Below are 22,053 nucleotides of genomic sequence, written 5' to 3'. Positions count from 1 at the left end.
GCTGCAGGTGTAAATGCCAGCATTTACCTGCAGCAGTCTCCAAAACCTTCCTGTAACAGCTGAAACTTAGGCAATCGTGACCTTTTTAAAAAAAAAAAAAAAAAAAAATCATTGGCACTGTTCCATGATGAAAAAATGCTTGCTTGCACTTTCTGATGACCTACACACACTCAGACTACTGGCAAATGAGGCTGCCCATTATGGAAGAACAATGTTATGGCAAACTATTATCTGAGTCTTTAAGTGGATGTAAACCCTCACATACATCCAGTGAAGTGAACACACTCAGATGAGACAGGGATGAAACCAATCTCCCTTAGAAGTTTTTTTACGTACTGTACAGAAATTGAACATTGTTTTTTTTTTTTTAGAATTTGTACTTCCTGTTTCAGTTGTAGGAGTTGAATCCTGGCATAGACTGTGTGGCAGGCAACCCCCCCCCCCCCCATCTTTTGTACAATAAACATTTGACATTTTGTATTTGAGGTGGCGCACTCGTCCTTCATTTAGTCTCTAGGGTTTTTTTTTTTTGTTTTTTTTTTTTTGTTTTTTTTTGGGCATACTAACTGGAAGTGTCAATGCTTTACCAGGCAGAACCTGGTGTTGAATGGTTGCTGCATGTATTTGCGCAATCTGCAGAAGTTTCCACATGTGGGCTTAAGTGGTTGGTGTACTCATGCAAAATTTTTATAGATGGGATGCATACGTTCCAAAGAGACTCTCGGGCTGGATTTGGCATGGCATGGGGTGTAGTAGGTTACCCCTCTCAACATATAGAAATTTCTATTAACCATATAACGTGCTTTGCGTCCCGATGTAAATTATGTCTAGAAACATGTTGTACAGGCCTCTATCATAGTATGCATTACAGTCCAATTATTCCTGTTACTGTAGGTGGTCACCTTGTGGTACAGGGCACCAGAGGTCCTGTTGGGCTCTGTGAGATATTCTACACCAGTTGATGTGTGGAGCATAGGTACAATATTCGCAGAAATTGCATCAAAGAAACCGCTCTTCCATGGAGATTCTGAGATAGACCAGCTTTTCCGAATATTCAGGTATGTGTATGTGAGTGTGTATAGAATCTGCCTAGTAACTATTTTTTTTTTCTGCTGTTCATTGATGGACACAGCTCCTGATTTTCATAGCCATTGGATTATACTGCCCCTTTCAGGAGTAGGAACTAGGCAGAAAGAATTTGGCTACGCCTATGGGCAGTCCCAGGGGGCTATGCTCCCTCTCTGGGGCGAAGGGAGGGGGGTGTGCGATTGGACGATCAGTGAGAGGATGGGGGGCTTGTGTGGCCACTGCCAGGGCCCTCCATCTTGCCTGGGTCTGTCCTTGCAGCCTAGGGTCCCTGGAAGCCTCGTGATGCTATGCGGGGCAGCCATTTTGTTGTAGCCTTTCTGTGCACGGCAGCCATTTTGCAGTGGTTTGCCATTGAAAATAGCGGCAAAACTGGGGGGTCTCCACCGGATCAAAACTACATTGTTGAAGGGAGACTACATGGTATCCACTGTACTCCTATCGCCTTAATGTACCTTATCAAAGCCGAAGGTTTGATGCAGTCCCATGACAGAGGTAATGGAAAGCAAAAAGAGGGGGGAGACCCCTTTGTGACAGTCTTAGAGTTCTGGTCTCCCCCCCCCTCTTTTTTTGCATTAAAAATGGTGGCGGCCATGACAGTGGAGCCCTGTGGGCAGCGATTCCGGTGGTGTGAACCCCTGGTGCTGACTCCTGGATCTTTTTTACTTTCTTATTGCTGCACAGATTATCCTGGTGGCTGCGGGTGGCTGTTCCTGCTGGGTGGCTGTCTGGTGGGGTCCTCTCCCTATCTGCTGAGGATCGCTTTGTGCCTGCTGACGGGTGGTGCTGCCAGCATGGTGGGGGTTGTCCCTTGCAGTGGTTTTTACACTTTCTTTTTTTTTTTTTTTTTTTTGTGGGGGGGCCCTACTGGTGACTCGAGAGTGTCTGATTCCCCCCCCCCCCTCTCTTTGCTGGGCAGCCCTTTGGGTCCCAACTATCCATCGATTCCTCCACATCTGCAACCGCTCATGAAAAGCCGCTGATGGACACACTGATTGTATCTCTGCGTAAGACCATAAAGATGGAAGACGCGGCTGCAATGGAGGCGCAGGTTCCCTTTTGTACTCACAAGCCATCCAGAGCGGCAAAGGGGTTTCCTTTCCCTGCCTATTTGAAAAAATTGTCATTGAGTGGGGACGACAAAGCGTCCCCTTGGGGTCCCTAAGATTTACTAAGCGTTACCCCTATAAGGAGTCCCTTTTTACTAGGAAGTGGACTGTTCCACCGGTGGTGGATCCTTCAGTTTCCAGATTAAACAAGGCAACCATGAATCTGGTTGAGAGTCCCAGGCCTTCAAGGATACGGCTGACAGGAAGTCGGAGGCTGTGGCCCGCAATATGTATACTCCGGCTGCTTTGGCACTGAGGCTGGTATTCACTATTGCCCTGGTGTCGCAAACTGACCGAGTTGGCTAAGCTTTTGCACCGAGACCTGGAGGGAGAACGTCTCCCTCCGGTCTTTGCTGAACTGGCGGACCAGCTGGTCCAGAGGCTGCAGTTTGTGTGATGCCTCTTTGGATATGTCTTTGTTCTGTTTTCAGCAGTGGTCCTTCGACGTGTCTTTTTGCTCAAATGCTGGTGTATCTGTGTTGGGGGGGACATCTTCGCTGGTCTCCGGGCTCATGGACTTCCCTTGTGCAAGACAAAGTGGGTTCATTAAGTCATTTGGTCCAAGTACAAGATCGAGTTTCGCTCTTGTCCCTTGGCAAGGTTCTTTCAACTTGCTCCTGTCCCCGGACCGCTTTCAGGGTCTGTTTGGAACAGGTCTTGTATTGCCCCTTCAAGGGGCGGTTGTCCTGGTTACGACTTTAGAACATTTTCAGGGTTTTTACTCAAATCTGTTTACAGTTCCCAGGAAGGAAGGTAAGGTGCGTCCAATCCTGAACCTCAAGGCACTGCTTTGTGCAGGTGTAGAAGGTGAGAATGGAGTCCATTTGCACAGTGTTGGCATCCCTGCATCAGGAGGATTTCCTTGCCTCTATAGACCTTAAGGATGCTTACCTTCACGTTCCAACATGTGGCAGTCTCCAGTGCTTCCTCCGCTTTGCCGTGAGACAGGAGCACTATCAGTATTTGGCGTTAGCCTTTGGTCTCGCCTCTGTTTCTCGGGTCTTCACAAAAATGTTAGCACCAGTGCTAACTTTGTTACGTCAACAGGGGATTACGGTACTGGGCTACTTGGGCTGCTTCTACGAGCGGAGTCTCCTACTGCTCTGGTGGAAAACCTGGGGAATCACCATACGAACTCTGAGGGAGTTCACCTGGATTCTGAATTTTCAGAAATCTGCTCTGGTTCCGTCCACAAAGCAGGACTATCTGGGTCTGACTCTGGCTTTAGACAAACTCCAGAAATTGCAGGCTGCAATCCTGCTGTCCAGCAGATGGTCCTCCCCCTGGACTTGAATGCTGGTGCCGGCCTAATGGTGTCCACCTGCAAAGGGAGATTCTTGCCAAATGGGACTAGACTCCGCAGTCTCTGGACAATCTGATCCTGCAGAGTCAGGGAACGAAGGAGTCTCTGATATGGCTCTGTTCTCCAGCGCTTTGTCTGGGCAAATCCTTCCTCCCCTTGTATTGGACAGTGGTTACCACAAATGCTAGCCTGTCCAGCTGGGGAGGCGTCCTCGGCAAACATTTTGCTCAGGGGATCTGGCAGAGCCCAGACTAAAGATCAATGTCTTGGAACTCCCGACTGTCTGAACCATTGGACGGATTGTCTTCAGGGATACACAGTGTGCATTCAATCAGACAATGCCACAGCTCTTGTATCAATCATCAGGGGGGGCACAAGAAGTATACTGGTGGCTCTGGAGGTAGCAGGCATTCTAAGGTGGGCAGGACAGTTAGTTCCAGCCCACTCTGCCGTACACCTTCCCAGGGTGGAAAACTGGCAGGCAGATTACCTCCATTTGGCCCATTGGGAGTGGTCCCTTTATCCAGGGAGGTTTCATCAGTTGTCTCTGGTGGGGCATCCCGAGGTGGATCTGTTGGCGTCTCGGCTCAACAAGGTGCAGAGGTTTGTGGCTTGGTCACTGGATCCTCTGGCTGATGCCACAGATGCGCTGGTGGCCCTGTGGGGTCTGGATCATCTGCTTTACGCCTTCCCTCCTCTCAAGCTTCTGCCAAGACTTCTATGCAGGATCAAGGCAGAAGGGATTCTGGTCATTTTAGTGACTCCTGACTGGCCTCACTGGGCTTGGTACACTGATCTGGTGCGGCTGGTCACCGACATTCCTTGGAAGCATCCTCTCAGGGAGTATCTGTTGTCCCAAGAACCAATCTTCCATCCTGCTTTAGTTGCTGGCTTTGGCAGCTTGGCTGTTTGAACGCCAGGTGCTGAAGGATAGAGGTTTCTCGGAGTCTGATTCCTATGCTGTGTAAAAGCTAGGAAATCTACTACTAGGAAGATCTACCATCGTACGTGGAAGACGTATGTTTCGTGGAGTGAGTCTCTTGAGGTTTATTCTCACTCCTTCTCGGTGGCTCGGATCTGGACTTTTCTGTTTAACCCCCCCTGTTAAAAGAATTGGCCTTGAGTACCATCAAGGGCCAGGTGTCAGCTTTGGCGATCTTCTTCCAGCGATCCTTGGCAACACTTTCCCTAGTGCGTACTTTTTTTTTTTTTTTTTTTTTTTTTCAGGGTGTCTGATATTTGGTTCCTCCAGTGTGGTCTCCGTTGCCACCTTGGGATCTCAATTTGGTGCTTTCGGTCCTCCAGAAGCCTCCCTTTGAGAATATTCGGGAGATTCCCTTGCTTACATGGTCTCAGATGGTGGCTTTTTTGGTGGCTATCACCTCTGCGCACAGGTTGTTGGAACTGGCGGCGTTCTCCTGTCCACCTTACCTGGTGATTCAGAGATCGTGGTTTTTCACCCCTGTCTGTTCCTCCCAAAGGCTGTCTCTGATTTTCATTTTGAATGAAGACATTGTTGCCTTCCCTGTGTCCCAGGCCTAAATATTCAAAGAAAATTGTCTTGGATGTGGTCTGCGCATTTAGGGTTTACCTGGAAGCTACGGAGTCTTTCAGGAAGTCAGACTCCCTATTTGGAGGCCTTGGAAAGGGTTGTCTGCTTCCTCTGCAACTGTTTTCCAGATGGATCAGAAACAGTGGTTCAGGCCTATTCCTTCAAGGGTCAGGTTCCTCCTTCCGGTGCACTCTCCTGGGGCTCTTGGTGCAATCCTGAGCTTTCCATCGGTCAGTGACGCAGGTTTGCAAGGCGGCCACCTCGTTGGTGCACACTTTCACAGCGTTTTATAAAGTGGATGTGTTGGCATCTGCGGATGCTTCCTTTGGCCTCAAAGTTTTGCAGGCTGCTGTTTGTGAGCACCTGATCCTTTTTGAGGGTGTATTGTGGTGTTGGGTTGTTTTTTGGGTGGGCTCTGGTTGTTTTGGTTAAGCCCCTGTTGCCTGTAATTGGCCTTGAATTTTTTGGCTGTAGCATTGATTTGGGACATCCCAATGGTTATGAATACCAGGAGCTGCGTCTGTCAATGAACGAAAGCAAAAATGGATTTGTGACTTACCGTAAAATCCATATCTCTTATTGATGGACACAGCACCCACCCCTCTGTGGAGTCTTAATTCTTCTGACACTGCTGAGTACCAATAGCAGAGGGAGGGGGAGTATACCCCCTGGGACTGCCCATAGGCGTAGCCAGATTCTTTCTGCCTAGTGTTCTATTCCTGTAGAGAGTAGTATAACCCAATGGTTATGAAGATCAGGACCTGTCAATGAACATTAGAGAAATACATTTTACGCCAAGTCAAAAATCCTTAATTTTTTTATTTTTTTTTCTCTCTAATCCATTGTGTGCTGGAGATTTGCTGGTTGCATTGTACATTTAAAGAGAAATAATGATCAAGAAGTCAGGGTTTTTGTAAAAGTTGGATCCTAACTGCAGTAAAGCTCATGCATTTAAATGGTTTTCATTTTGCAGGTAGATTTTGGTGAAGCATCCTGCTTCTGGAACTTCCTTAGCGGTATCCCCGAGCGTTGACTCGGGGTGGATTTTTCATGCTACTATCGGTATCCCCGAGTCACGCTCGGGGTAGATGTGCAGAGCCTCCAGCGGTGTTCCTTCTCCTGGCGATCCAGTGATCTCCCATTGCTGTGATTGCCGCCGAGATCCCCGCCGCTCGTCCGTCGCTCTGACTTCCTAGTTCCGTTCCCTGCAGCAGCAATGGTGCATGGGAGCGGAACTGGGAGGGAAATTCAAAAGTTGCGTATATTTTATAGATAGATAGTGTCTCTACATTGTATCACCTCCTTTTTATATTATATAATAAAATTATATTATTGATTATAATTCATGCGTTTGTTTCAAATTTTATCACATCTGGGATGTCTACTAGAGTCTTGTTTTGGTCAGGTTTAAGTCAGTAATTACGAAGAATTGTAGTCCTATAATACAGAACGCCAAATTTCCATGCAAAAAATTGTACCGCTTTTGGTACATAATTCCTGACCTAATCATACCGCCAGGGAGGTTAAGAAGTACAGCCAAAGCTCATTTGGCTGTACTTCTCCTGTGAAGCACTCCTGTGACCTGCTTTCAGCAGCCAACGGGCTGAAATCGGAGCCAGTCCAGGCTTGGGAAAGATCGCGACCATGTGGTTGGGATTCGCCCACATGCCTGGACCGTCACTTGGCTCGAGCCGCTGAGAGCCTGAGCCAGTGGCTCCAAACCCCTTCACAGCCCAGTTCTTCAGTGAGCGAGGCAGAGCAGAGAGCTCTGAGAATCGATCGGTCAGCTATGTTTGATCACTCAGTCCTCAGTCTTGGAGCTGGCGGGAGGACGGATGCAGCATCAGATCAATGCTGCATCCACCTAGGTAAGCTCTCATAAGGTGGCGTGCTTAGCACCTGAAGCGCGTTTGCTGTTACAAAATAAAAACCTCTTAGTCTGTACAAGCTGGTGTGGCACTCCCATCCTTTCAAAACTTCAACGAACCCCTCTGGGGGTCCAGCAGGACCCCACACTTGCTTGTGAGCAGCCCTTAGGACCACAAACCATCTATCCCATCAAAATGCATCCGCGTAAGGTTTCAGCACTCCTACATCACAAAGATTTCTTGTTCATTCAGGGCATAGCGCCAGGGTCCTTAAAGCCCAAGCTCTGATCACTTTATACTTGCCTTCACAATGCTTCCCTGATGCTTCTTCAGTTGCAATGTGTTAAAACCTGGTGCTTACATGGATGGGGAAGTGCGTGACTTCCCATGCTATGAGGCTCAAGCCTAGTAGCAAATTCCTTGGAACAGCCACTGTCATCGTTAGACTGAGGAGGTAGGGTCACTGTTCCTGAGAGGAAAGAGCGGTGGGGAGCACGGCATTCAACCAAATGCCCCTGAGCCTAAAACCCACTAATTTAAATTCTAACACAATTTTCAGATGCTACTACGTGCGCTTTTTTATTTTTACAATTTTTTAATTCAGATTTTTGAAGAGCAGATCACAGGATAACATGTGCCCAAATGACTGTGTACATGTCTCAGAAGACGTTGTAAAAATCAAATCTTATCACCTGGTGATCCAGCCATTTAAGAGGTTCTCACTATATATATATATATATATATATATATATATATATATATATATATATATATATATATATATATATATATATATATATATATATATATATATATATATACGAAAAAACTGTTTATGGAGTTTCAGATTAAGCTCAGATTTTGTTAATATATTAAGTGCACCGAACCCCCCGAGGCACAATGCTGCTGTCTAAAGGTCTTTGTGCTTTTATCCAGAATATGGGGGGCTTGTTAACACAGGAGCTGTTGCTGGCCAGATCCCAAGGGAAAAAGCCAAAGTAAAGAAAATTGACGCAACCAGTGAGCTTTCTAGGAAGTACAAAGCAGCCAGGTTTTTATTTGTGACGTATATTTGAAGTAGCTAGAACACCCATAAATGTGACAACCACTCAAATCTCCAATTGAAGAGGAACTTGAAATTGTGAAAGGGAAACTTGCTGTTGTATTGTCGCATAAGGAAGCTAGAGGCTAACTGTACCTAGAGCTAAAATATCCTCTATTAGGTGTTCTAACTCTCAACCACTACTGTGCATCTTGTGGAAAATTGCCTGCTGTTGAACTGTTTGCTTCAAAGCGCAAATGTGCTTACATTTTGGAATTTTCCGCAGAGCTTTGGGAACACCCAACAATGAAGTCTGGCCAGATGTGGAATCGCTGCAAGACTACAAGAATACATTTCCAAAATGGAAAGGAGGCAGCTTGGCTGCTAATGTGAAAAACATTGATAAAGATGGCCTGGACTTGCTTTCCGTAAGTAATATTTTTATGTGCAGGAGCATGTAACGTCTTGAAGACGAGGCATTCTGCCCAGGTTGCAGTTTCAATCCAGTGTTTACCTGGAATAAAGGGACACATTGGAAGCATTTTAATATGCAGCAGAACATGCATGCCTGATGGTGAAAATCAGTTTTCAAGATTATGAACCTCAAGTATGTCACAGATTAAATTTTACTATTGACTTTGCATTTGTTTCTTAAAGTTCTCCATCCCTATTAGGGTTGCCACCTCATCCTTTTAAACCAGGACACATGAATTACACAGGTTCTGAGGCTAATATAATGCAGATAAGGCACCACGTGAGTTTAATTACCACCTTTACCTGTGGCATTGTGTGTCTTGGTGTAAAGGGGTGAGGCAACAACCCTAATCCCTATGCGGCGTTGACAAAAATTGTCATGGGGAAGAGTTGCAGGTGTAGTTCAGGTAATTCCCCTTTAGGGCCATATTTTGTAAACGGCAGAAACTCTCAATTGTCAAATCCTCAAAAGGTTCTAAGTAACCACTTCATTATGACTGAGGCTAGAGAAACTCAGAAGTTGTATATTTTTTGGATGTATCCAATAAAGGTTAACCATTTTACTTTAGTATGTAACGCTACCCCCTTAGGAGCCGCTTGATAAGATGTGTTGTCTGTTTTTTGCCTCAACTTTTCTCAAGAACCTTGGGCCAGCTCTGACACACCACTTGGTGTACAAACCTACAATGTAACAGGAATTCACTAAAGTTAATGACTTGGTAACCAGTAATAGTGCTATATCAAAAAAATGGGCACCATACCAGGTAGTAAAGGCAAACTTAGTGGTTCAATGTCAGAAGGGTTTCTCTAGTCATTGACACACACCTTCATATCTTCTTGACTATTGGGTTATGTTGCCCCCTCCAAGAGTAGGACACTAGGCAGGAACACTTTACCACACCTATGGGGCAGTCCCTGCAGGCATAACCCCACACACTCCGCTATAGCTCTGTTTGTTTCTGAATAGTTAGGCATTCCTCACTCACACTGCTGCAGGATGTTAGGCTGGGACTTGTAGTACCACTGGTGCAGCGGTGCGGATAGTGTTTTTGCCACTTAGTGACACTGCATTTTTCTATTTTCAATGCTAATGGACTCCCAGGACAAAGTTTCACCTACAGACCAGACCCCATCAGTGCGGCTGCGGGACCTTCTGGGTCGCAGCCCCTGTCTGCTTTTACAGCAGTTTTGGTAAGCCTGGTGTCAAGTGTATTTCGTTTAAAAAAAAAAAAAGTGCCGCTCACCAAAAGCGCCCTTTGCCTTTACCTCCCTCTGTGCTTTCCTCAGATTTTGAGGTAGATATGGCCGTGGCGGAAGCACCCCACCTTGGTGGATCTGTGTCGCATTCTGATGACGAGGAGAACATGTCCTCATCAACCGCTGCGCGGGAAAGCGAACTGGTGGAAGCACTTATAGTATCAGTGCGGGAAATATTAAAAATGGCAGATGAGTCTACAGCATCCGGGAAGCAAGTGTCTTTTGGCACCCACAAATCCCAGAGGTCGGGCAAGGTGTTTCCTTGTCTGGAACTTTTTGACAATATTGTCAAACAGTGAGGGCACAACAAACAAATGTTAATGTGCCCAAGCGCTTTAAACGGTGTTGCCCCTTCGCGGATGCAGTTTCCACTAGGTGGACCATACCACCTAAGGTGGATCATCCAGGTTTCCAGACTGAGCAAGTCTACGATAGTTCCGGTGGAAGAATCCCCTGGCTTTTACTGATCCTGTGGATAGACAGATTGAGTCTGTCCCGCCATTTACATGTGTTAGCGGGGTCAATATTAAAACCGGTGTTTATGATCACATTGGTTTCACAGACCATTACAGAATGGGTGAAGTTACTAAAAGGTGACTTGGAAACTAAGCAGCTCTCTCCGGGTCTGAGCTAATGGACCAGATGGGTCAAGCCCTGCTGTATATTTGTGATGAGTTGCTGGATGTGGCTCCCCTGGTGGCCAGTGTGTCTGTGGTGGGGATTGCTATTAAGATGCATGGTGTGGTTAGAGCTGGTCTGCGGACCAGGCCTCCAAAGTCTCTTTCTGACCTTCCCTTCACGGGGGACAGGTTGTTTGGATCCTCCTTGGATGAACTTATAAAAGGCCTTATGGGAGGGAAGAGTACTCTTCTTCCGCAATCATACAAAACGGGGGCCCTCTTTCACTGCTCATAGGCGGCCCTTCGTACATCCAGGTCACAAGAGAAAGGAGCAAAGCTATTCCGGTTTTCTATGGGTTCCAAAAAGACATGGTCTGGTAAGCAAAAATCTGGCCAGTCTGGATCTGCAGACAAAAATCTGGCCAGTCTGGATCTGCAGACAAATCCTCGTCTGCATGAAGGGACTCCTCACCGGTTTCTGGGGTGGGGGAGAACATCTTCAATTTTTTTTCGGGAACCATGCACTTCCTTTGAATCAGGACAAATGGGTCCACAAACTGATCCGTTAGGGTTACAATATCAAATTCCTGTCTCGACCATTGGACAGGTTCTTCCCGTCTAATCTTCGCCTTTCTCAAGACCGGTTAGGGGGCCTACGAGAGATGGTACAAGACCTGCTGTCACAAGGTGATTGTGACGGTTCCCTCTTGAACACTTTTTTATGGATTTTATTCAAACCTGTTTACTGTGCCCAGAAAGGAAGGCAAAGTATGTCCAATTCTTGACCTCGAGGCTGTGAATTGCTTTGTGCGGGTACAGAAGTTTTGAATGGAGTCCATTTGAATGGTAGTGGCGTCTCTACACAAAGGGGTATTTTTTGGCCTCTATAGATATCAAGGACGCATATCTACACATCCCTTCTACGCTGGACACCAGCGTTTTCTCTTTGCTTCGCTGTAGGAGAGAAGCATTAGTAATTTTGCCATTACCCTTTGTTTTCGCCTCCGCCCCCAGGGTGCTGGTTCCTGGGATGGCCTTACTGCGCCAATGGGGGATTTCGGTACTAGGATACATGGATGATCTATTGAGAGCAGACTCTCATTCAGCCCTGTCGGGCGACTTGCCGGTCACGGTACGGACTCTACAAGAGTTTGGTTGGAACATCAATTTCAAAAAATCTGCCTGATGCCTGCATTAAGACTGGGTCTATCTGGGTTTATCTGGGTCTGACTCTGGATTCCGGCTCGGCGAGGGTCTTTCTTCCTCCAAACAAGCTGCAAAAGTTGCAGGGGGTGATTTGTTTGCTGTTGGCCAACATTTGGTCCTCTCTGCGGGTTTTGGGTCTGATGGTGTCAACCTTCGAGGCGCTTCCCTTTGCTCAGTTCCATACTAGACCCTTACAAAGGGAGATTCTTGTCAAATGGAACAAGGATACAAAGTCCTTGGACACTGATTTGGTTGAGTCACAACATGGAGACTGCTCTTCTCTGGTGGTTTCACTCGTTAGCACTATGCCAGGGCAAGTCCTTCCTTCCGTTGTATTGGACGGTGGTAATCACGGATGCAAGCCTGTCAGGCTGGGGTGGAGTGCTGGGGAAGCGCTGTGCCCAGGGGTCCTTGACAGTGGAAGAGTCAAAACTTCCGATAACTATCTTGGAGCTCAGGGTGATCAAGCTTTGCCTGAGACATTGGACAACTCGTCTGCAAAATTGTCCAGTCCTTATACAATCTGACAATGCCACAGCCGTGGCTTACATCAATCATCAAGGGGGCACAAAAAGTGTCTTGGCGGCCCAGGAGGTTGTTGAGATCCTGGATTGGGCAGAAGTTTGTTCCATCCCCCTCTGTTGTGCACATCCCACGTGTGGAGAATTTGCAGGCGGACTACCTGAATAGTCAGGTGTTGGCTCAGTGGGAGTGGTCCCTGCACCCGGAGATGTTTCGTCTCTTGTGTGTCCATTGGACACCTGACGTCTACCGGTTTGCTTCTCCACGCGTAGCCAGGTCTCGGGATCCTCTGGCAGATACCAGAGATGCGCTGGTGGCTCCTTGGAGTCAGTATTGGCTGATTTATGCATCCCCCCCCCCCCCCCCCCCCCAAAACTTCTACCAAGGCTTCTTCGCAGGATGGAAGTTGAAGGGATTCCGGTGGTCATTCTGGTGGCCCCAGACTATCCTCGCCGGTCTTGGTACGCAGACCTGATAAGGTTGGTTATTCATGCTCCCTGGAGACTCCCTCTCGGAAGATCTGTCTCAAGGACTGATCTTCCATCCTGCTTTAGTCTCTGGCTTTAACAGCATGGCTCTTGAAAGTCGGGTATTGGAAGGATAAAGGTCTTTCTGATTTCAGTAAATTCCTACACTGCTGGAGGCCTGGAAGTCTACTTCCAGGAAGATCTATCATCGTACATTTTGAAGGTGCACCTTTTTGCTTGTTCTCGGTGGCTAGGGTTTTGGCTTTTTTCTTCGTGTTTTACAGGGGTTGGCCTTGGGCACTATCAAAGGCTGTGTTGGCTTTGGCTGTGTTTTTTTTCCAACACCCTTTAGCTACACATGCCCTGATTCACACTTATTCAGGGGGTTCGCCACATGGCTCCCCAAGGCGATCCCCAGCTACCTCCGTGGGATCTGAATTTGGTACGATCTGTTCTTCAAAAACATCAGTTTGAGAACATTAGGGAGATTTCTTTGCTTACCTTGTCTCAGAAGGTTGTCTTTTTGGTGGCCATTACTTCTGCCCGCAGAGTATCTGAGGTGGCGGTGTTGTCCTGCCCTTCCCCTATATATGGTAGTCCACAGATAGTGGTCCTTCGACCTACAGTCTTTTTTTCTTCTAAGGTGGTTTCTGATTTTCATTTGGATGAAGACCTTTTACTACCTTCATTCAGAATATCAGATGCTCTATTTTGTCCATACTAATGGATCTTGTTAAGGATGGCTGCATCTGCTGCGACCATATCTAGATGGATCAGACAAATGGTAGTTCATGCCTATTCGCTGAAGGGTCAGGTTCCTCCTTTCCCTGTGAAGGTGCACTCTACTAGGGCGCTGAGCGCTTCCTGGGCTTTTTGCCATCAGGCGTCAGTGATGCAAGTTCACAAGATTCTACAAAGGTAGATGTGTTTGGCATCTTCAGATGCCTCTTTTGGCCACAAGGTTTTGCAGGCTGCTGTCTAAATTTTTTTTTTTTTGTTTTCCTGGGCGAGCTTCAGTTGTATGAATGGGGTTGTCTTCTTCTAAAACACTGCAACAAAACTGAGCGCTATAGCAGAGTGTGTGGGGTTATGCCTGCAAGGACTGCCCCATAGGCGCTGTAAAGCTTTTTCCTGCCTAGTGTGCTACTCCCGTAGGGGGCAGCATGACCCAATGGTCAAGAAGATATGAAGCTGCATCTGTCAATGAACTTCAGAGAAAAGGATTTTAGAGTAAGTCATGTCATACAGTAATGCATTAAAGAGGTTGTAAACTCATTTAAAAAAATTTTTTTTTTTTTATAACCTGCAAGAGAAAAACATAATGAGCTAGTATGCTTCGCATACTAGCTCATTATGAAATACTTACCTTAGAACGAGCCCCCGCCGTGCCGCTCTCTTACCTGTATGACGGGCGACATGACATGTCGCCCGTCTTCCGGGATCGCGGCATCCGGTCATCTGATTGGCCGGAGCCGCGGTGACGTCACTCCCGCGCACGGGAGCCGACGGTCACGGCACGGGGCTCTGAAGGAACGGCACGATCAGCCGTTCCTTCAGAGCGCATGCGCCAGTGACGTCACTGGCTGCATTAAAGGTAAATATCTCCTAAACGGTGTAAGTTTAGGAGATATTTACAGTACCTATAGGTAAGCCTTATCATAGGCTTACCTATAGGTACAACTTCCTGAGGAGGGTTTACTTCCTCTTTAAGGTGGACGCCTGCAAATGGACGGATGTAACCCTCTGCTTGCCTTTATCTGGCCTTTGGGGACACTATTCCTTCCTTTTGACACCAGAGATGGGGAACTAAGTCTCCCACTGACACTACTTATGGGCCACTATTCCTCCTCCTGACACCAATTTTTTTTTTTTTTGTGGTCTTAAAACAAGTCTATGGCATTGTTTACTTCACCAGTGCCAAGGCATTGCTACTCCCCGTGGCTAAAGTCAAACCCTCTAAAGGTTGAAGGGAAGTAAACTGGCCCTTTTGTTTTGCATGAAGATTTAAAAAGCCTCCTGTGCTAAGCTTGTGCCCCCCCCCCCCCCCCCCCCCTCCCAGCCGCTGAGTCCGCTGTCTAATCCAGGTTGTGCCTTAGTAGGATTGCTGCTCTCGCTGGCTTGGATACAGCAGCAGAAGTCATTGGCTTCTGCTGCTCTCAGTTACAGCCAGTGAGTAGAGTGGCTTGCTATGGGGGTGCTCAGCAGGGGGAGGGGCCTGGATCACTGACAGGAGACCTGAGGAGGGGAGGATTGGTGCTTCTCTGTGCAAAATCATTGCACAGAACAGGTAAGTATAACTTAAAGAAAAAACACACTACTTTTTACAAGCACTTAACTAGATTTGTTGCCCAACAGTAACTAGGAAAGCATAAAATGAGTTGACAATGGTATTGCCACAATTTTAGCATAGAAACTTATTACCAGTAGGGGCTAATCATAAGATGACATTTTGGTGTCTAGATCAGTATAAAAAGTAGTGAACGCCACCCAAGTGCAGCAGTAAAGTTTATTCTACAGTTGGGATTGGAAACCTGTCAGTTGTGGGTAGGTGACGGGTAGACCTGCTTTGCTGGCCCTGGGAATTTGGACAGAGGCAGCATGTACTGATCTCCATTCCTCCAGCAGCTGCTGAAAGCTGCCTCTCCGTCATTCAGTGGCTGTAGGAGAAGAGGGGATCGGTACCAGTAAATGCCGTCCTTTTTCCAGTGCTACTGGCTTCCTTTCACTCCCACCAGTTGCTGTGGGGAAGGGTGCCAGTAAGTGTAATTTACCGCCCCTTCCTTATCTAAATTAACATAGTGAGTGATCAGATACCGGTCAGTGTTCTCAACTGAAGCATAGTAAACTGTTTATGAATGAACAGGAAGCTGCTTAGCACATACCACTTCCCATGAATTCACTGTCCAGTCTATTTGAGGCTGCAGAGAAGGGGACTGGGCAATCTGTACTTGGAACCTTTTCTCTATCTCAAAAGTGACACATCAGATGTCTTTAATACCCCAGATATTTTACCAAAGCAGCCCTACAGGGCTCAAAGGTAATAAACCTAAATTACTGATACAGTTCTCTGTTCTGACACCATCCTCTGCCCTAAGCAGTTTGTATTTTTACAGTGACATTTGTCTTTGCTTTTTTGTGTCTTTCTCCACCCCCAATGATTTTTAGTTGGGCCTTTTGCGTTCATTTCAGAGCGCTGAACTAGGTGTTGAGTGTCTTTGTTTCCATGATTCGGTAGATCTCTGCCTCTTAAAAGTTGCCTACACCTGATCTACATAGTGCTAGAACTATACTGTCAGTGTGCTTTTTGCAGCGATGCAAGCCCTAGATCGGCTGGGTATGCACAGTTGAGGAAGAAAGGATGGTGGCAGGGGAACAAAGGGGTCTTGCATAATGTGAGAAGGACAACCCTTTGAGGAGATGATCTGGCTATCCATGAGATGAGATTGAACAGATCATTGGTGCACTTGACCGTTCCAGTTAATCTGCATGGAGTACAGGTACGGTATAGTTTTGGCACAGCTACAAGGTAGGTGTGGTCTGGATTCAGTAAATATTTGATAGAGGTGCATGCTAGAGTGAGATGGATGCCGCACTCCTTTTCAACCCCTGTGAGATGAAGATTAAGGAACGGCCTGGGCCTATGCTGCTCCCCAAACCACTTCTCCTGATGCATTTTGCACCGACTACTGGGGCTTAATAATGTAAAAGGAACAATCTTCCTCTGGCTTGAGTGGCGCTTCTAGTTTTCTATATAGGTGCAGTCTGTTTGGAAGAAGTGCGGTACGGTTTGGGTACACTTGGTTGTCGGTTGTCCTGCTCTCAGTTGCTCAGTCCCTGCTAGCAGTATTGGCAGTTGGCAAAAGTCCTCTCACCAGTCCCTGGGATGCTGCGGGGACCCCCCCCCCACACACACACACTGTAGACGCCGGAGCCCCCTTGGTCTCCCAGAAACCTCCTGTGATCTGCGGTGGGAAGCAGAGGGTAAGTGGACACTCCATTCTCCCTGCCTTATTGGAGATGTGGATGGTACTGTGCTGCCCCTGGGTGTCCTCAGGCTTGGATCTGTTAGTATGGTCTCCCATTGGCAAGCAAATATCCAGACACAGGTGTTCTTGTTCCCTCTGTGCCAAGAGAACTTTCACAGGCAGTTTATAAAAAAAAAAAAAGAAAAATCTCCATTCCTACTACTGCACAGTGCCTATTTGGGATCTGTGATGTAAGGAGTCTGTATCCAATTTTTATATGGCTGCCGTCTGACTACAATTCCCAGGATTCTCTGTGCTCTGCATAGTTGTCTGTGGGCTAGCTGGGCTTTAGATATGATGCAGCACAACCTCAGTATCCGCAGAGGAAGAGCAGAACAAGGCAATGTCTCCTCCTCAATATTGCTGTAGCTCAGAACCTGGCTACATGTAACAATATTTAAATTAACCCTACTAGGAGTACTGTGTAAGATCTGAGTGTGCATGCAGGTACAGACTTTTAATCGCTGATGCCCTTTATCACTCCTGGAGATCATTTTAATGCATTTTCTCCTCTCGCCTTCCAGGACGGAGACACATGCGATGAGGCTCCACCCTACAGGAAACACGATCAGTTCACAGCTGTTTAAAAGGCCCCACCCTTCCCCTTGTCCCTCAGTATTGTTTCTCCCACAGCGAACGCTAGTGTTTTTTTTTTTTTTTTTTTTTTGTTTGGAAGACCTAGAGTTGGATGGCACGCCTGTAAGGCAGGTTTAGGAACGCTGGTGTGGGCCACACTTTACCTGCACGCCTTAAGCTTCTCACAGGTTGCCTCTTGATGTGACACAGGTGGTTCAGACACTGGTGATCTCTCTGCTTTTGTGCTCTGCTCAGCAGCTCGGCTGTCCTCCCCTGCATACAGTGGGCGCAATGCTGTGAATGGCTGGCCGCGTAACAGCAGCGATGAGGGGAGGACTCCGTGCGCTCCAAGCCTTGTTCTGAAACCGTAACTTCTGGTCTGAACAGGGAAGGGGTGGAGGTGCACAGCGCGACCCCGGAGTAAAGAGCAGAGGAGAAGCCGGGCCAGGGTGGTGGCGATAGGCTCTTCAGCTACCAAGAGCCACAGAGGGCTGCTGAGTGTGAAGCCTGCCTTGATCCATCCCATGGAGGGCGATGGAAAGATGACACAGGTGGCTGCAGGCAACAGCATGTCAGGGCCGGGTAAGTGCCTTTTCTGAGGAGTTCAGAAGAGGAGAAATGCTGTCTACTAGCCCCTCTCCCCTCTGAAAGTTTTGAATTCCAGATGGTGTGTATGCTGCTGCAGTGTGAAGCACACAGCCTTACAATGCAGCTTCCCAGTTGGGACAGCAACTTGGAAGGGGGTGATTTTTGGCCGCTATCATCCTCGTATGACCTTGAGGATAGAAAAGCAAGCGCTGTGGCAAAGGGGAAAGACCAGTGGTGATTACTTCCCTTTGCCTTGGGAGCTTAGCAGCCCATCCCAGATCAGTGTTAAGAGCCAATAAAAAATGGCTCTTTACCACGTGACCAGCTGTGTCCAATCACAGAATGTAAAACCGCAGTAACTAGTGGTTACTGGGCTCTCCTCACACCGATTCTGTGTGAGGAGGAGATTGCGGTTACCGCCCACAGTGCGCCTCACAACTCACTGATTGCCCCCCCCCCCCCCCAATAAGTACTTGGTCACCAGCCCATCAGTACCTGTCACCGGAGTATCCAAGTACCTATCTGCAACCCATGCCTCATAGATTATACATTGGGGTGTTTGCTTTCCAAAATGGGGTCATTTTATGGGCGTTTCAATTGTTCTGGAGCTCCAGGGCCTTCAAAATTGTGATATGTTGTAATGAAATTAGATGTGTAATTTTATGCTTCTAGAACGCCTGAAGATGCTACTTGAATGTTGGGCCTCTGTGGCCAGGCTGTGCAAAAGTCTCACACTTGTGGTATCGCCGCCATAACGCAGGAGGAGCAGAATGTATTTTGGGGTGTAATTGCAAGTATGCATATGATTTGTGTGAGAAATAACTTATGACAATTTTGTGTAATATTTTTTTCTTCAAAAAATTTACCATGCTTCTTACTAAATACCCTGGAATGTTTACTTTCCAAAGGGGTCATTTGTACTGTCATGACATTTCAGGGCCTCATGAAATTAAATTGGCCGTCGGAACATCAGGTGTGATCAATTTATCAATGATTGGCACCATAGCTTGTAGACTATAACTTTCACACATTTTTACCAAAGATATGTAACAGTATACAAACTAAAACAAAATTTTCTCCTACTTATCGCAAAAAAAATAAACAGTGGTGATAAAAGAGCTTTATTTGTGTTAAAAAAAATTAGTCATGCATTGCTGTACCCAATCAAATTTTATCATTCAAAGTGTGACAGCGCTGAAATCTGAAAATTGCTCTGGGCAGGAAGGGGGTGAAAGTGCCCTGTATTGAAGAGGTTAAGATCCCACTCCACATATCACCTGTAGCATAGAAGGCAGGGACATCGGAGGGACAAACCTGCTGATCAGTCTCTTGATCAAAGATCTCTTCAGCAGTCCTCATGGAGTGGAGGTAAAACACAAGTCTGGCATTTGGCAGGAAGATCTTGCAGGTGGTGGTCCCACCCTAAGGTAGGCCTGTGGTTACTTGATTATCCTCATGTATTGCCATCCTGGAAGGCGGTAAGAGAAAACCAATGGTTAGACTTACAGGTAGTGGTGTTTCTACGAACCTTCCAGGACGGCAGGCCTACTTCCCGCCCAGTTAAGGGGGAGGAATGGATGTAAACAATAGGTGGTGAGTACCTAAGTGAATTTGTACCCCTTGTGGATTGGTTGGGAGGATTACTTTTTTACAACTGAGGGACAAAGGGAAGGGTGGGGCCTTTTAAACTGTTGTGAACTGATTGTTTCCTGTAGGGAGGAGCCTCTCATCTCATGCGTTGCTGTCCTGGAAGGTTTGTAGAAACCCTGTTACCGGTAAATCTAACCATCGGTTTTTTTTTCTTGACATGAAAGATTAGTGTGGAAGAGTAAGATTCTCTACCTTCATAGCCTTCCCTGCACCATTCAAGCAAACTTGACTTGCTTGTCTTAAAACAATGCAATGGTGATCAGTTCTTGGTGCGACAAGCTTCTAGTTTACTTAACGCAGTTAGGGCTGCATGATGGCTGCAGTATCTAAGCATCCAATCACACTAAATGGATGTTTCTGGGTCTTGTCTTTTTTTTTTTTTTGCTATTACACTTGAGAAGTCTTCGTCCTGTATTCTGTTACGCAAATGGGGAACTAGCAAATAGGACTTGTGACTGGTGAGTTATAGACCTCATCGCTTGAGTCCTTGGAGAGAGGGAAAAAAAAAAACGAATGAATGACTTCTATGTCTGAATAAAAACTGTCAGTTATTGGTGTGGTGGCTTCCTTTTTTCTTGCTTTTACCTCTTTTGTGTGATAGGTGTTTTGCACCACTTTTAGTCTATCTTTTTGTTTTGACAGAAAATGCTCATCTATGACCCAGCAAAAAGAATTTCTGCTAGAAAAGCCTTACTTCATCCGTATTTTGATGACTTGGATAAGTCAAGCCTTCCTGCCAACCAGATAAGGAATTAACCTTCTGATGCTCATTCAGGACTCTGAAATGCTATGAATCACCACTGCTGTTTTTTTTTTTTTACAATGTATGTATTTTTGTATGTGTCCTTTTTTTTGTTGTCTCCCTGCAGCTGCAATTGCTGTGGTTGCGCACAGTACTTGTAAGCGTTGTCTTTAACACTTGTAAATATTGACCCAAGAGCTGTGTACATATGAGAAAAATCAAAGTAATGATGTAATAAAGCTCTATATATTCACAAATAATTCTACAGGTGTGCAGTTTTTCTTCAACCCACATCCTCCTTGATAGGATCACTTAGGTTTAAGTATTGAAGACATTTGAGTGTTCCATAAGTCCAACAGGTCGTTTTTTTTTTTTTTTTGCTAATGGCAGTGGATTGTCCACCACACTACCACTATTAGGTTGCTAATCTGACACTAACTGCCAGTGACACTAACCGTGATCAGTGCTAATGCTATACACTGTCACTGTACTAATGACACTGGCTTGCATCTCGGTTAATCAAAGGGTTAAATGTGTGCCTAACAAGTGTGTGTAACGTGTACTGCTTTTTACTAAATATCTTATTCCTGCTTTGCAAGGATAAGAAACAAATTTCCACTGTATAGAGCCATGTGATTGTCAACAGAGGGCTCTGGGCTGTGATTGGACACAGCCATTCAGCAGGTCCTGGCCTGAATCATTGGCCTGGACCTGCTGACAACTTCTGTACAGTCAAAGTGGGTTTTGTCTGGGGACGGTGTGCATGCCTGGAAATGGGCAGCGACTATCAGTAGGTCACTGCCTGTATAGGCCACCCATCTCTGGTACACTGCAGGTAGGCAGTCTGCAAGTAGTTAAAATGTCTGCAATGGCTTTGCACAGAGTAGCCCCAATACTCTTCTGGGGTCCCCCATTGGCCCTCCTGACTCCTGCTGCTTTCTGAGTGGGTGCACTCATACAGGCTTTATCCCGAGCCTCACTAAATCAATCTATTGATGTGATTTCTTAGACCCCCGCCTCTGCTCAGTTTGACAGCAGAAGGAGCCAATGGCTTCTGCCACTGCTGAGCCACCTGTGAGGAGAGTAGCAGCACTGGGTGAAGTTCAGGCCCCAGAAAGGAAGTACAGCCAAAGCTCGTTTGACTGTACTTCGCCTGTGGATCACAGGCGTGGCCAGCTTGCTCTGCAGGCCTGTGGATCACAGGCGTGCCCAGCTCGGGATCTGCCCACATGCCTGGGCTTGCACCTAGCTCAGCCTTAGTGAGCTGCTGAGAGCCTGAGCTGGTCACTCCTACCCACCCCTCCATAGGCCAGCGCTCTAGTAGCATGAGGGGGGTCAGAGCTGTGAGAACTGAGCGATTTTTAGCGGTGTCCGCTAGCTTGTTTCCCGGTGTTATCAGACGATGCTTAAATTATAAATATGTACTATCTTGTCTGTCCGTATAGTTGGCTAATCTATCAAAGCTCTGATAATGTGTTACTAAACCCACAACCGTAAAATCAGTCTGTATATGCAGTAAAGCATGCTTGTTATACTCACTGGAACCTAAGAAGTTAATCCTCCGCATTGTGTAAAGGCTTTTTGATCCTGTCTTGTCTGATCCTCCCCTTCCACTGTCCCCAATCTATATGCTGGTAGTACAAAGTCTTGGGGGCAAGCTGCACATGCTCAGTTTGACGTGTACTCTCCATTGGAGGATGCATGTGGTCAGCACAGGGCAAATCAGCACTGTCCAGACATAGGGTCAGGGATCATGCAGCCTCACAGGACAATCAGGGGAGAATGAATTCCACCTACAAACTTTAACCGGACACTAACAGAAGTCACAAGACTGTCTAACTGCTGATGAGAAAGTATTTTAGCAATTTAGATTTACTAAAACAATTGCTTGCGGTGTACTGTGGGAGACCAGATATAGTAAATGCACTCTAATGGTGTTGATAAAATATTGGCTATAAAATTAAAC

The 22,053-nt window shown here is 46.6% G+C and overlaps 1 protein-coding gene across 1 annotated transcript in view; it reads left to right on the top strand.

Moving 5' to 3' along the window:
* Positions 1 to 20,196, top strand: part of CDK1 (cyclin dependent kinase 1) — a 38,694-nt gene extending 18,498 nt beyond the window's left edge. Inside the window, exons 6-8 of the mRNA XM_082269137.1 lie at positions 895 to 1,058; positions 8,247 to 8,388; positions 19,988 to 20,196. Coding sequence (XP_082125263.1) covers positions 895 to 1,058; positions 8,247 to 8,388; positions 19,988 to 20,101 — 420 coding nt within the window. The 3' untranslated portion in view covers positions 20,102 to 20,196. The remainder of the gene's footprint in view (positions 1 to 894; positions 1,059 to 8,246; positions 8,389 to 19,987) is intronic.
* The last annotated feature ends 1,857 nt before the right edge of the window (positions 20,197 to 22,053 follow it).

This window comes from Pelophylax lessonae (genome assembly GCF_965119305.1).
Source record: "Pelophylax lessonae genome assembly, chromosome: 9".
In the NCBI taxonomy this organism is placed as follows: domain Eukaryota; kingdom Metazoa; phylum Chordata; class Amphibia; order Anura; family Ranidae; genus Pelophylax; species Pelophylax lessonae.
This window is presented reverse-complemented; position numbering and strand designations above follow the sequence as displayed.